The following is a 12,711-nucleotide window of genomic DNA, read 5'->3' as shown; positions in this document are numbered from 1 at the left end:
GGCAAAAAATCGGGCACAGAAAATTATAAATCATTTTTTTTTTGTCCGCAAATGCCAATATCGTTAGTTTTTGCTAGCATTTTCTCGAGTAAAAAAGCGTAGGTCGGTTTGTAAGCAAAAGCTGGTTTCCACTCCTTAAGGCGAATTCTTAATGTTCTCTTACAGGGCGTAAAGAATCAGAAAATAGACTTTGGCGCATAATTTCTTTCATTCGTCATTTATGGAGGTATATTGATTAGATGTGTCAATAAGCGATTTTAACACGTACAGGTCAAGGAAGCAACAAGCTTGTTGGAGTTTGTATACAAACAGAGACATGTCAAAGCCGATGTTAGGTGAAGTAATTCCTAAAATTAACCTAATTGCATTATAAACAGCAACAAAGTATCGAAATTTTTCAATTCATCCGAGAATTTGTTAACACAATTTAGATTGGGGAATATCTCTATTGTTATAAATAACTGTGCAGGCAAAGTGACTCTAATCCCCTAGCGTTGAAGAGGATTTAGTTCACGCACAATTTTTGATTTTTTTTTTTAGTTAATTACCTTTTTTCGTCATTGTGTCACATTCAGAAGCTGTTAAATTGGTACAAACTTGCCGTGCTCACGATCTACTATTTCCGGTGAACATGTCTTTGTCAACAGAAAACAACTCGCTTACTTTGTAAAAGATTAAAAACCAAATGTGTATGCGAACCGAATGTGTTTTCGAAAAACCACTTTAATTAGAGAACGCTTTTAAGAAAGAAATAAAAGTTGTATCATAGCCATAAATAAAAAGACCCTGGCTTGACTTTGACCTCGCTGCAGAAATACGAGAACTGTTAAAACCATAAAAAAAATGTTTCCATGGATACTGTATTAATCCTGGAGATCAATTTTCTGACAAGGAATAAAACTTAAAATTGAAAGTATAAACAGGGAAAAAGGAAATCTTTGACGCTTAGCCCTTTCATTTTTAAAATCACGCTCGCTTTCCTCGTTGGCCATACGCGCACGTGGTCGGCACGTGGGATGTCAAGTCGGGTAACCGGGAAATCACTTTGGAAGTGGAAAGCAAATTAGTGATGCGATGAAGCAAAGATCATTTGGAAAGTCAACGAACCTGAACTGTATAAGGTCCAGGAGAGAATACATGCATAGCTCCTGTTTATTCAAATGTTCTATTTTTAGCGGTGAAACTGCCGAGTTGTCAAATCAGTAATGCTGACCCCCACTTTTAATTTCTTGCTGCTTTTTATGTAATAACAGGAATTTAGTCTTTGTCGGAGAGCTTGTAATTAAGAAAACGTTCATTAAAATGTTTAAGTAATCCCAGATTACGCTGAAATCTAGATCTTGGTCTTTTAGGAATTGCGAATTATTGTGGCGCTTTACCAATGCTCGCGCTCGGTTGCTCGTGGAAGCGCAGACATTGGGATTGAGAGTCATCGTTTCCATAGAAACATTTTGGACAGAAAGACAAAATGGCGACTTTCGTGAGACTGATGGAATCAAGGGGAAAAGTTGTCGATCAGTTATTCGAAAATAAGAGGTTAGATTAGTTATTTGAAGCTATAAGTGTGTCGTTTATTTATTATTTTATTCTTAGCTTCTTTTCAATATAACCACTCACGTTCAGTTTTGAATTTTTTCAACAACATTTTGCACTGTAGTATTTTTGCTCTCTAGTGTTGTGTTATTTATTTATACAATAAGGTTTATTGGCGAAAGATTTCGGCGATCTGTCACCGATTAATATACTATTTTACCGTAAATGGTCTTGCTCTGTCGGGAAGAACTTAAGCGGTTGAATTGTTTCGATGTTGTAGTACAGTTTTCGCGCAAGCAACAGGTATTCAAAACATGTTTCTCTCGCTAAATATTTGACATGAAAAACACTACACTGTTTAAATAGCATTGCGGTAATTCACTCATAGTGTTTCGCTACAGCCATCCATTGACGTTAATCACTTATCAACGCATACAAGGATCATTATAAAAGATAACAATATGTCAACTTTATCATTTTCATACCAATTTGTTGTTGAATTTGCAGAGATGCCGAGGATCACAGAAATAAAGAATTCCTGGCTGCGCTTAAAATCCAAAGTTGGTTTAGAGGAACTAAAGTTCGAGCTTACTTGAGGTAGGACCTGTGCATGTTACAGAACTGCACATTCCTTTGTATATATGTTCTAGTAAAATGCTTCTCCAATGATTATTTTAGGAATTTGCTACGTTGCTTAAGCCCCTTTTCCCATGGAAAATAATTGGGCATCTATATTTGTCCCAATAAAATGTATCTCCTTTTCCAACTAGTTATGAACCAGCAAGGAAGACTTCCACACTGCTTGTAAATATCTCAAATTCCCAAAAGTGATTAACATTTAACTTCTCCCTATTATATTCATTACATTTGCCAGCAAACAGGTAATGAGAATTCCTAAGCAAATCAGGTAAATGTTGTTATCTTGACTTAACACCAAATTCTTGTAGCTAAATTACAGAGAAATGTGTAGCAGCTAGAAGGGAGAATTTTCAATCAGATCTTGGAGTTAAAGGGTTAACCTTGTTGTCTTAAGGGTGCAAGGACTAACCTAATTGTCTCAAGCTATGTCTTATCGAGAAATCAAAATGAGGAAAAGTATTGTACACTAGATCATTCATCACTTCCTTCTTTAACCCATTTAACTCCCAAGATCTGATTTTCAATTCTCCTCTCTAGTTAATAAACATTTCCTTATAAATTAGGAACAAGAATTTGGTGTTAGATCAAAATAACAACTTCTACTTGATATGTTTGAGTATTATCATCACCTGTTTGCTGGGTAATGTATAGATAAGATAGAGAGATGTTGCAGGTTAATCACCTCTAGGACTTAAAGGGTTTATTCGAGTATGGCATTGGAAATTATATTATTTGTCATTGTTTAATCATGCCAATCTGAAAAGTACACATTGCACATATGTTTTTTGCTGCAGATTTCTCCATTATTGTGCCACCACAGTGCAAAGACATTTCCGGGGACACAAAGGTAGAGAAATATACAGACAGATTGTACAGGTAAGAAGATTTATAATAAAGCTCTTTTCTCATCATTGTTGTTTATGAAGTAAGACATTGGCTAAGATAATATGTATCTATTGACTGAGTGGAGGGAATGTATAGATAAAAATTTGGCCCAAGAGCAAGCACAGCAAGGTCTTTGCATTGTAACCTCTAAATTTTCATTCCATGGTGGTGTCAATCATACAAAGTTTAGAACATCAAGGGGGTATTGTATCAAATCTGGTCAAAGCAACATATAAATTTTGGAACCAGAAACTGACTAGGCTGAATTATGCGAGACTTGAATATTGGTCTTTGAGGTATAATTCTCTTTAAAAAATTAGAACTTTAATACTTAAGGAAATTTGTAGACATCTTTGATTTAAGAATTTGACAAAAAACTTACTCTTTTGTTAGGAAAAAGTAGCCATGATGCGCACTGATTTCTTTAACAAGCAAGCAACACTGGTAAGTGAAAGACAAAGCTACAGATGTTATTTTTTGGTAACCCTCCATTTATTTCTAGTGAGGGCTTTTTATTTAATGTTATAACTGAGAACTTGTACACTTTTTTCTTTCAGATTCAGAAATTATGGAGAGGTAATTTATGCTCTGATGTGAATCATGAATAATTTAATGATGTGTAATAAAAAGTTTTGCGTGATTTATATCACCCTTCCCTCTGAAGCACAACTTACACCAACTTACTTTGAAACTTTTTTTTTATTTAATGTAGGTTATTATGTGCGTAAATATATCTACAATTACTACAGTCGTAAGAGGTACTTGGAAGGAGTTGTGATCAAGAATGAAGTAGTTCGGTGAGAGAGTTTACCTTGTAACTGTTTCCTCCTAGTTTTGGTAATTTTAGTGTTTAACCCTTTAACCTGTAAGAGTGACTAGCATATAAATTCTCCTTACAATATCACCCCCAAATCACACATTAAGGTAATGAGAATAAAGGAAATGGTCACCAACTAAAGAAGCTCTTGATTATGAAACAAATTCTCCACATCAACTCCTTAGGAAATATATATAGAACTGTATGGAGAATATGCATACTGATGTTAGGGTGGGAAGAGTTTGCTCCTATAAGTGAGTGACCAAGACACAATTTCTCTTTACAATATCAATACAATGTCAACCAGATAAGTGACGAGAATAAAGAAAAGAAGGTTATTAATTGATCCAATACTAAATTCTCCAAACTAACATCATAAGAATTGACAGTAAGGAGAATTATTAATGAGATCTTGGGAGTGAAAGGGTTAAGTGATTGGGAATATTAAGTTACTCCTGGAAAGTCAGTGCTATAACTGTGCAAATCATTGAATTTTGAAATGGACCTTTAGTTTTTCTTGGCATCATGCTCACTCTCGCATGCTGACCTCTCGGCACATTCTCTTATGTTGATGTGAGCTTTTTGTCATTTCTCTGTGCAAGCACAGAAATTCAAGATTGTACTGTTATGCACAGTAGTTTAAGTTAGCCTTGCGATATTATGTGTACATGTTACAAATTAAAGAAATTTTTAAGAAAATATTGATGATCTCTAATGTTTTATCCATGGTTTCAGGAAAGAGTTGGAGGAGTTTGCTCTTAAATCAAAACAAGAAAAGGAACAAAAAAGGGAAATGGAAGAAAAGGTAAAATGATGTGAAGTTTTTATCATAAAGAAACTGGGATAAGCTTATAACTCACTTGCAGGCATCTGCAGCAGGAGGTTGCAAGTTGTAGAAAACAGGCCATTTTACAGTTACGTACTTAGTTGTCAAGCCTGTGATTTAGAGTGAGGCTGACAGTGACCTTTTTATGATAGAGACCAATATCTAGTTAGCAATTGACTATCACTCCAATGAAGCCTTTAAACTCTTTATGGTGGCCAATTTATGTTATAAACTCAGTTGATAACTCTAAATAGCCCTGTTATGCTCTCCCACCGATGTAGCACCACAGTTTCTTCAGAAACTTACCCCCTTCAAATGAAGAGCTACTTTAGTTAATGATCCTAGCCTTAACCCTTTAACTCCCATAAGTGACCAAGAAAGAATTTCTCCTTACAATATCAAAACAATATCAAGCAGACAAGTTATGAGAATAAAGAAATATATCAGTTAGGGGATTATAAGATGATCCAATACTAAATCCTCCACACTAACATCACAAGAACTGTATAGGAGATAGTAAGGAGAATTACTCATGAGATCTTGGAAGTTAAAGGGTTAATTCTCCTAGGGGCCTCGATGTTTGATTCAGTGGTGATATTGTAAGGAGAGATTATGTACCGTTCTTCCTAAGGGTCGAAGTGTCAACTAGCTACTTCTTCAAAGAATATGTGATGTTTATGATTGAACAATGTCTGCCTCTGACACATGAACAAGTTTTATTTTTCCTCTTGAGAATGATAAAACACTGAGTAAAACATACTATTTGTTAATTTCTTATTTTAGCTTGCAAAAGAGGAAAAAGCAAGAAAAACACATTATTACATCAGCACTCATCAAATCCCTGGAGTATACAACTCACCCTTTTTCCCACCACAACCATCAGCAAAAGAGATTGAGTTGAGGAATGCAAGACCTTTAAGCCGCAGAAGCCGGCAGAAGTTGAAATCAGATGCAGCACAGATTCTTGATCAATCTCGAAGTGTTAAAATTGTTACAAGGGAGTCCAAAACTGTGCCTCTTCCTCCAATATCTATGAAGTCAACCGCAAAAGTACAAGTAAGGATTGATTTTAAAATATTACCCTTGAGATTAGATGAAAAGAACAGTTCAGAAATATTCAATTGAATGGTGACACACTGGGTTGAATGTGATGAAGGGTTTAAATGTAATGTGAAGGTCAAAGAAAGACCTATGAGCATGATTTGAGAATTTACTAACCAGTGTGAGGTGTAGTTTGTTTCCTGAAATATAACTGACTTGTGATTTTTTTTTCTTTTATTTCCTGAAATTCTCAAGATTTCCCCTGAAATCTAGCACATACGAGGAAGGATTTGAAGTTTTCCCTTTTAAATTAATGTTGTGATGTGAGAAATTGTCTGAAACAGGACTTTCCTTCCCCTGCCTCATGCTACCCTCTATGGTTTCACTCACAGACTCTAATGTTAGGATTCATTCTTGTACAGTATGATAAACAGTACCATGTGAAAGTACTACTTAGGAGCTGTCATTTGATTGCATTTACATGCTAGGGTCTCATCCACAAACTTAAAAGTTATTTCCACTTTGCTAAGCTTTGTTAACGCAGTACCACATGGAATTACCAATTAGAAGCTTTTGCTTGAATAACTCCAATTTTGCTGTCTTTGAAAAATTTACTTGTGGTTACTAACACCAAATTGCACTTGAAATCATGTTATTACCTATAATTACAGTCCCAACATTGGAACCTTATACAGCTCAGCTTCTATATTGCCCACATACATGTAGTGAACAGTACCTGGGATTGGTAACCAACAGTTCTTTTTTAACTTAAGGGTCCATTCCGTACTCCAAATGAGGTGTGGCAGCAGAGACACAAACCTCTAAATCCAACATTAAGGGTGGCCACTTCTTACCTCTCAGCAGAGGATGCAAGGTAAACGCTGAATGATTTCTAAGCTGTAAAGTAATCAGCTGGTGTTATTAACTCAGTTGATAATACCAAATTACCTTGTTATACTCCCCTACCGACTCAGCACCACAGTTTCTTTAGAAACTTACCCTCTTATTCATTAAGTATTAGTATTAACAACAGTCCAACTCGGGACTATACTTTTATCTTGATGATAGATCAGACCACATGACTTTGAACTCCCATAAGTGACCAAGATATACTTTCCCCTTTTAATATTAATACAATATCAAGTAGACAGGTTAATGAGAATAAAGAAAAATATCAATAAGGGGATTATTTAACTTGATCCAATACCAAATTCTCCAAACTATCATCATAAGAATTGTATTGCAGACAGCAAGTAGAATTACTACTGAGATGTTGGGAGGGAAAGGGTCAAATGATACTATTCGGTTCAAACCATTTACTGTGTTATATTTTCATTTCTCTCTCCTAGAGCTGACATGAAAGCTGATGAATGGGTAACAAGACTGATAGATGATAAGTGAGTTGTCAACTTATCTTGTCCTAACGATTAGATGTTGATGAAAGTGCAAGCGTCTTTCAACTGAGACACTGAGCCATATCTTAGAATGTCTTACGCGACTATGAAAGTGGACCGAGCGCGTTTGATAATCACCTCCTTGTCATTTCTCTTCATCAGCCATATATCCAGTTAGAACGATATATGGGTTCGTAATCTTGTTCTCAGAGCCCGCTCAGCGAACTCTGGCCAGCCAGGTGTCCCGATTACTACGTGCATGACAAACAGGACCACTGGGATGAGGTTGATGGTACTTTCATCAATCATTGCTTGGATCTTTCCTGCATTCTTTCACATACTTTACCATGCCTGTTTCCTGTTTCTTTTGTCTCGCCGTAGCTACAAAGTGTAACACAGTGGTTTAATGTCTGCGCATGTGTTAACGTTGCTGTAGCCAGGGATCGTGGTTAGGTGGCGTGCTTTCAGGCTCTTACATCCAAGTTCTCTCACCGGAGTTAGAAAAGCCACACGAGCGAGTACGTTACGGTCTTTGAAAACCGTAAACTTTTCCTGATAACGCTCGAAACAAAGCGCTAAATCAACGTGAAACCCGAAATTAAATAAGCTTTGTGTTCGAAAAGTTTTGAGTTTTCCTTTCATGTGCTATTTCTCCCTCTTACAAATTTCTATGAACGTCTCAACTTTCTTTGCATATTTTGCGTGACAGCGGTGGTTTCTCCTATGAATCTAGTGGATGACCGAACCGTGCAAGAAAAACTGCTTTGCAATATGATGTATACTCCTCAACGTGCTCCATGTTGATAAAGTCTCAGTCTTTCATGCTTTTTCCACTGAGTTCTTTTGTTATCTTTGACGAACGCTTGGACTCACTCGTGTATCTCACTCGTGTATCTTGGAATCACCAGTGTATCGTATTTCACCAGTTGATGGATACATTACTTTTTTGGCAATTTTTACCTTGAGATGTTCTATTATCTTTCATCCTTTCCTCTGTTGGCAGATGCTATAAAAGTGCTTGTGCTTTTGCCTGTGGCACTCTTCCGCTTAAAACTGAGGTAGTACAGCGCTTTTCGATCGATTGTCAGAAAACCAAAACCACAACGATCCCAACAACCAATGAGAGAGTAGAAAATAACACATTCAGCCAATGAAAAAAAAAAGCAAACTGTCCAAAGCGCTGGAAAACGCGGGTGACCAAGTCACGATTGCTTTAGTCACTTGCATTTGATTGGTCGAAGGGGTGACCTCATTTTTTTTGGGACCAATTGTTGAGTAAAGCAAAACCGAAGTATTTTTCTTTGCAGTTATGGGTTACAGGAGTGATCAAATTGCTCTAACAAGAGGTCCTTTTATATGCTCATAAATTAGCTGCCCTTTTTTTCTGACAAGGTGTAATTAGGCGTTAGGTAGTACGCCGCCATCGTCACGATTTAAAGGATCGTGGGCGGAGTTGATATGCCAGGCTTCTAAACGAAGGCAGTGGTGGTAACGCCGTTTAGCGGTGATAATTTTAGAATTATCCCATCCAGTTGTATTGTTAGTTGGGCATGTATGCTCCGAAAAAGCTGAATTTTCTTATTTGCAAAAGAAGACCGCTTTTTTATGCTCTTTCAAACGTGTACCAAACTGACGTGAGGTTTGTTCGATATACTCGTGATCACAGTCATTGCACGGAATAGAATAAATAGCGTCGTTGTTCGTTGTTCTTTCGTGACAGGATCCTTAGCTTTGGCAAAAATCTGCCCTAATGTCTGAAAAGGTTTTTTTCACAACCGTTACGTTAAAGTTGCTCAAAAACCTTTTCGGACTTTAGGGAAGCCTTTAACCTCTACATATCACACTACAAGACCGAAATAACACTTGCGAGTAGAATCTTGTCTGGCAAAGAAGCTTCCCATTTCCTTGAAATGTGAACATCATCGGCAATTTCTTTCCTCTGAACAATCTCTCCACAGCTAACAGTTTCCTCTGCAATCATACAATGAAGGAGATTCAATCCATCACCTTCTCGAACCTTCTCTTTAACATATTTCTTACCTGGACTAATGCCACAGGAAGCCCAGGAACTATCCTTCTCCTTACTCTTCGTTGGACTCATCTTATTCTACTGATCATGTTGGGTGTACTATTCATCATCTACTCAAGGTTTGGTGAATCCATCACGAGGTGACCTTTGAGATCTGCGTGTAATTCTCCTCACTGAATTTCATACATTTCCTAGTTTTCAGTTTAGAGAATTTTATGTTGTATCATAAGATTTTGTATCACGTTGTCCAGGACTGTTATCCAATTTTTACTATCGGTCACCTAAATGGTGTTTTGATTTAGAAGAAGTTACATGCTGTTACCTCTGATTGTTTCAGGTTTGTTCCATGTACTCATCGAGAGCGCCCTTATGAACCTCTACTACACACAACGTCACAGTATGGAAGGTGAGTTCGGTTTCAAAACAGCCAGTCAGAGCAAAGGAAAATATCTTAAGGAGCCAATGAGAGCTTGTAAATAACTGCGTGTGATAAAAGCGCGGGAAAACGTGTATCACCAACATGCGACTGGCTCCAGTTTACCTCTGATTGGTGGAAAAAGTGGCGCGAGTTTTTTTTAGACCAATCAGAGCGCGAAGGAAAGGAAAGCAAGCATTATCCCGGATTACTTTAAATACATAGAAAATATTCATTACATGGTTTTTCTTATTTTTTTCATATGAAAATTTTAACGTTCTTTTTCTTTAGTCTTCCTTATGGAACAAAGCATTTCAGAGAAGAAAACGTAGACAGACATATCACGCCTTCGGTAAGAACTACACAGTTTCTCCTCTAATTTGTTACCATGTCTTGTGATTTTCATTTGTGGCCTCTCGGTTATTGCGACGCATTATTCGTGCCTTCTAGATTGGTGTATGATATAACTTTCTCTCATACGGAACTGGATAAAGACACGTCAGGGGAGGGCCTAGTAACATAGTGATCAAACGTCAAGCATGCGCAGGTGGTTCAATTTTGACCAGCCGCGCGTCAATTACCCGCGCAAAGCTTTAGAGTAAAGCATAAGAAACAACGCTGTCACGCAAAATATGTGCAAAAAATGTAAATGAATTATTAAAAACAAGAAAGAAAAGAAGGAAAAAGGAAAACTCGAGACTTCAAACACAACGCTTAATTTAGGACGGATATCTCGGTGCTTTATCATTTTTGTTTTGAACTTCACCAGAAAAGTTTCACGGTTTTAAAAGACCGTGAATCACTGACTTATATGGTTGTTTGCAACTCCTGTTAAACAAATTTGTTGACGGACTGAAAACATGTCTCTAAGCTTTTACAAAGTTCGCACATGCGCAGACGTTTGACCGCTGTGTTGGGTTTAGTTGGCTTTTTAGGGAAGGGGGTAGCGATTTACATGATATTGACGGAAATGATGGTCGTAACTTCCGGAAGTCTAATTAGAAATATCTTGAGGTGAGAGTGTCTCGACTTTAATGCTAACCTTTAAAGGTACTATTTCGATGATTGGGCTAAATTAGCAGAAGTTACCGGCCTTGGGAAAAATATTGATTAGTATATGTACATTTTTTTTTCTTGGCAGAGATTTCAAACAGTGACATCGCCGATTCCAATCTTCGAGCAGTTTGGGAAAACGTACTGATGTTGAACATAATACTACAATATTTAAATAGCAGGTTACCACTTAAAATGCAGATGATGGTTACTATTTCGGCTTCAAAGTGCTTCGTGTAAAATATAGAAATCGAAGTAGGTTCTATTTTTCAAAAAATCTCTCCATTAATTTTTTTGTTTTATTTTTTAATTTTATCATTCTAGTCTACGTTTTCTTCCATATTTGTGTTAAGTAGTTGTGCTTCTGCATCTTTTTTTAATCTGTTATTAGTCAAAGCGAAAATTGAACTTAAAACTTGTCGTGGCGAATTCTCCTTTGTAAATATTCACTGTGATGGGTCGCGTTTTTACAGTTAAATTGTAAAATACGCGATGCGAAACTGATAACGAAAATAAAATCATGATTAATTATTTGAATATGGAATTTTCTTCTGGATTTTTCCGTGCTCTGTGAGTATACTTTCGGCACTTCTTGTGTTCAAGAGAGCACCAGCTGGTCAGTTCGTGAAACCTTTTGTAAGAAACGAAGGGTTTTCTATTAAACCTCGGCGTTTGTAAAATTTTTAGTTGAATTCATTGCCCTTCAAAACGTTGTCCTCTGTCCAAATTCTCATTTTTATGCAGATTGCTCATTGAACACAAAATTTGACTCTGAAAAACCGTAGTTCGTCGGAAAGATGATATTGGATTGAACGTTTCATGAGTTTAACATTCGTGAGAGGATGTTCTCTGATGTAATCAATAGTTTAGATTTAAAATTGATATTACGTTGATTTCCTTATTACGAAATCTGTTTGGGCGTCCATGGATCTTCCCTATTTAATATAACTCTCTAATAAATTCTTTTTGTAATCGCAGATTTGCCGGGTCATGGTTTTGATAATTTTATTTTATAGCTACTGTTACCAAATTTTGATTTTGAACGTAAAGATATTTCAAATCTATATGAATCTGATATATAATATGATTTTCCTAAAAGACAACGCGAAAATCGAAGGACTCTTTTTTCAATATCAAAGGTATTCTTTGTTAGATTTATTAAGCTACTTTATGGTAGCAACTGTGGTGTATGTTCAATGAATCGTTTTGCCGTTTGCATTTGTATTTAGTCGATTTTGCCGGAATTTTCATTGGGCGAGAAGATTTCACAAATGATTTTTAAGTTTTCAGTGACGCATAGACGGAACAAACACAAAATATGTACTTAAATCTCCTTTCAAATCTGTCTTTTTGTGATATACAGCAATATCACAACAAGCACACCATCTCAATAACGTATATACGTCAGAGATAATTGTTACTGCAGAAGAAAAGGCTTCCGCCGAACTCAAAAGATTTGTATAAAGGATTTTGCTTCAGTTGATAGATGCAAATTCAGTTCGATCCTCACTTAAGATCGCTATTACTTACGGTCAATACTTTGTATTTGCAACAAATTTCGACGCAAAACACCTGCATTCATCATCAGTTAAATTACTTGATGTTATGGTTTTCTCCCTGCCGAGCGAAAAGGTTACACCGTTGTTGTCCTAGTTGAAAATTTCCAAGTGGTCATAATGTTCTTCCACCGCGCGCCTTTGGCATTCATCATCTTTTTCTTGGTCGCTGCAGTGTTGTTTTTCTGTTTTCTGGCGTATTTCTATGTGTGGATGTGTTGCCGAAAGAGATATCGCCTCAAGGAGCAAAAGAAAGCTACCGCAGCGGAAAGAAAAACGAACGAAGAACGATTCCATGACCTTACCAAACCTGAAAGCAGCGAGCAATCGAAAGGAAACAGGTTTTATCCAATTGTTTTCCACAACAAGAAACAAGAAACTTCTGAGCTAAGGCTTCTGTAAGAGGAAAGTAACCTTCTCTTATTTTCGCATCAGAATACTGTTTTGACAATCTTCGTCCCCCTTTGTAACTTTCGTAATCACAGAGGAATTATTTATTGAACTCGTCAAGGGTACTCTCTCA

At 36.7% G+C, this 12,711-nt stretch overlaps 1 protein-coding gene across 1 annotated transcript; it reads left to right on the top strand.

Annotated features, from left to right (window-relative positions):
- Positions 1 to 1,393: 1,393 nt before the first annotated feature.
- On the top strand, positions 1,394 to 11,169 carry LOC131794945 (spermatogenesis-associated protein 17). Its single transcript, XM_059112509.2, has 13 exons — positions 1,394 to 1,536; positions 2,041 to 2,130; positions 2,967 to 3,048; positions 3,451 to 3,501; positions 3,615 to 3,633; positions 3,770 to 3,854; positions 4,610 to 4,679; positions 5,484 to 5,756; positions 6,515 to 6,615; positions 7,091 to 7,138; positions 9,502 to 9,570; positions 9,871 to 9,931; positions 10,721 to 11,169. Exons 1-13 carry the CDS (start codon positions 1,469 to 1,471, stop codon positions 10,778 to 10,780), a joined length of 1,077 nt encoding a protein of 358 aa, XP_058968492.2. The 5' UTR covers positions 1,394 to 1,468; the 3' UTR covers positions 10,781 to 11,169.
- The last annotated feature ends 1,542 nt before the right edge of the window (positions 11,170 to 12,711 follow it).

The sequence above is a fragment of the Pocillopora verrucosa genome, chromosome 13 (genome assembly GCF_036669915.1).
Source record: "Pocillopora verrucosa isolate sample1 chromosome 13, ASM3666991v2, whole genome shotgun sequence".
Taxonomy (NCBI): Eukaryota; Metazoa; Cnidaria; class Anthozoa; order Scleractinia; family Pocilloporidae; genus Pocillopora; species Pocillopora verrucosa.
This window is presented reverse-complemented; position numbering and strand designations above follow the sequence as displayed.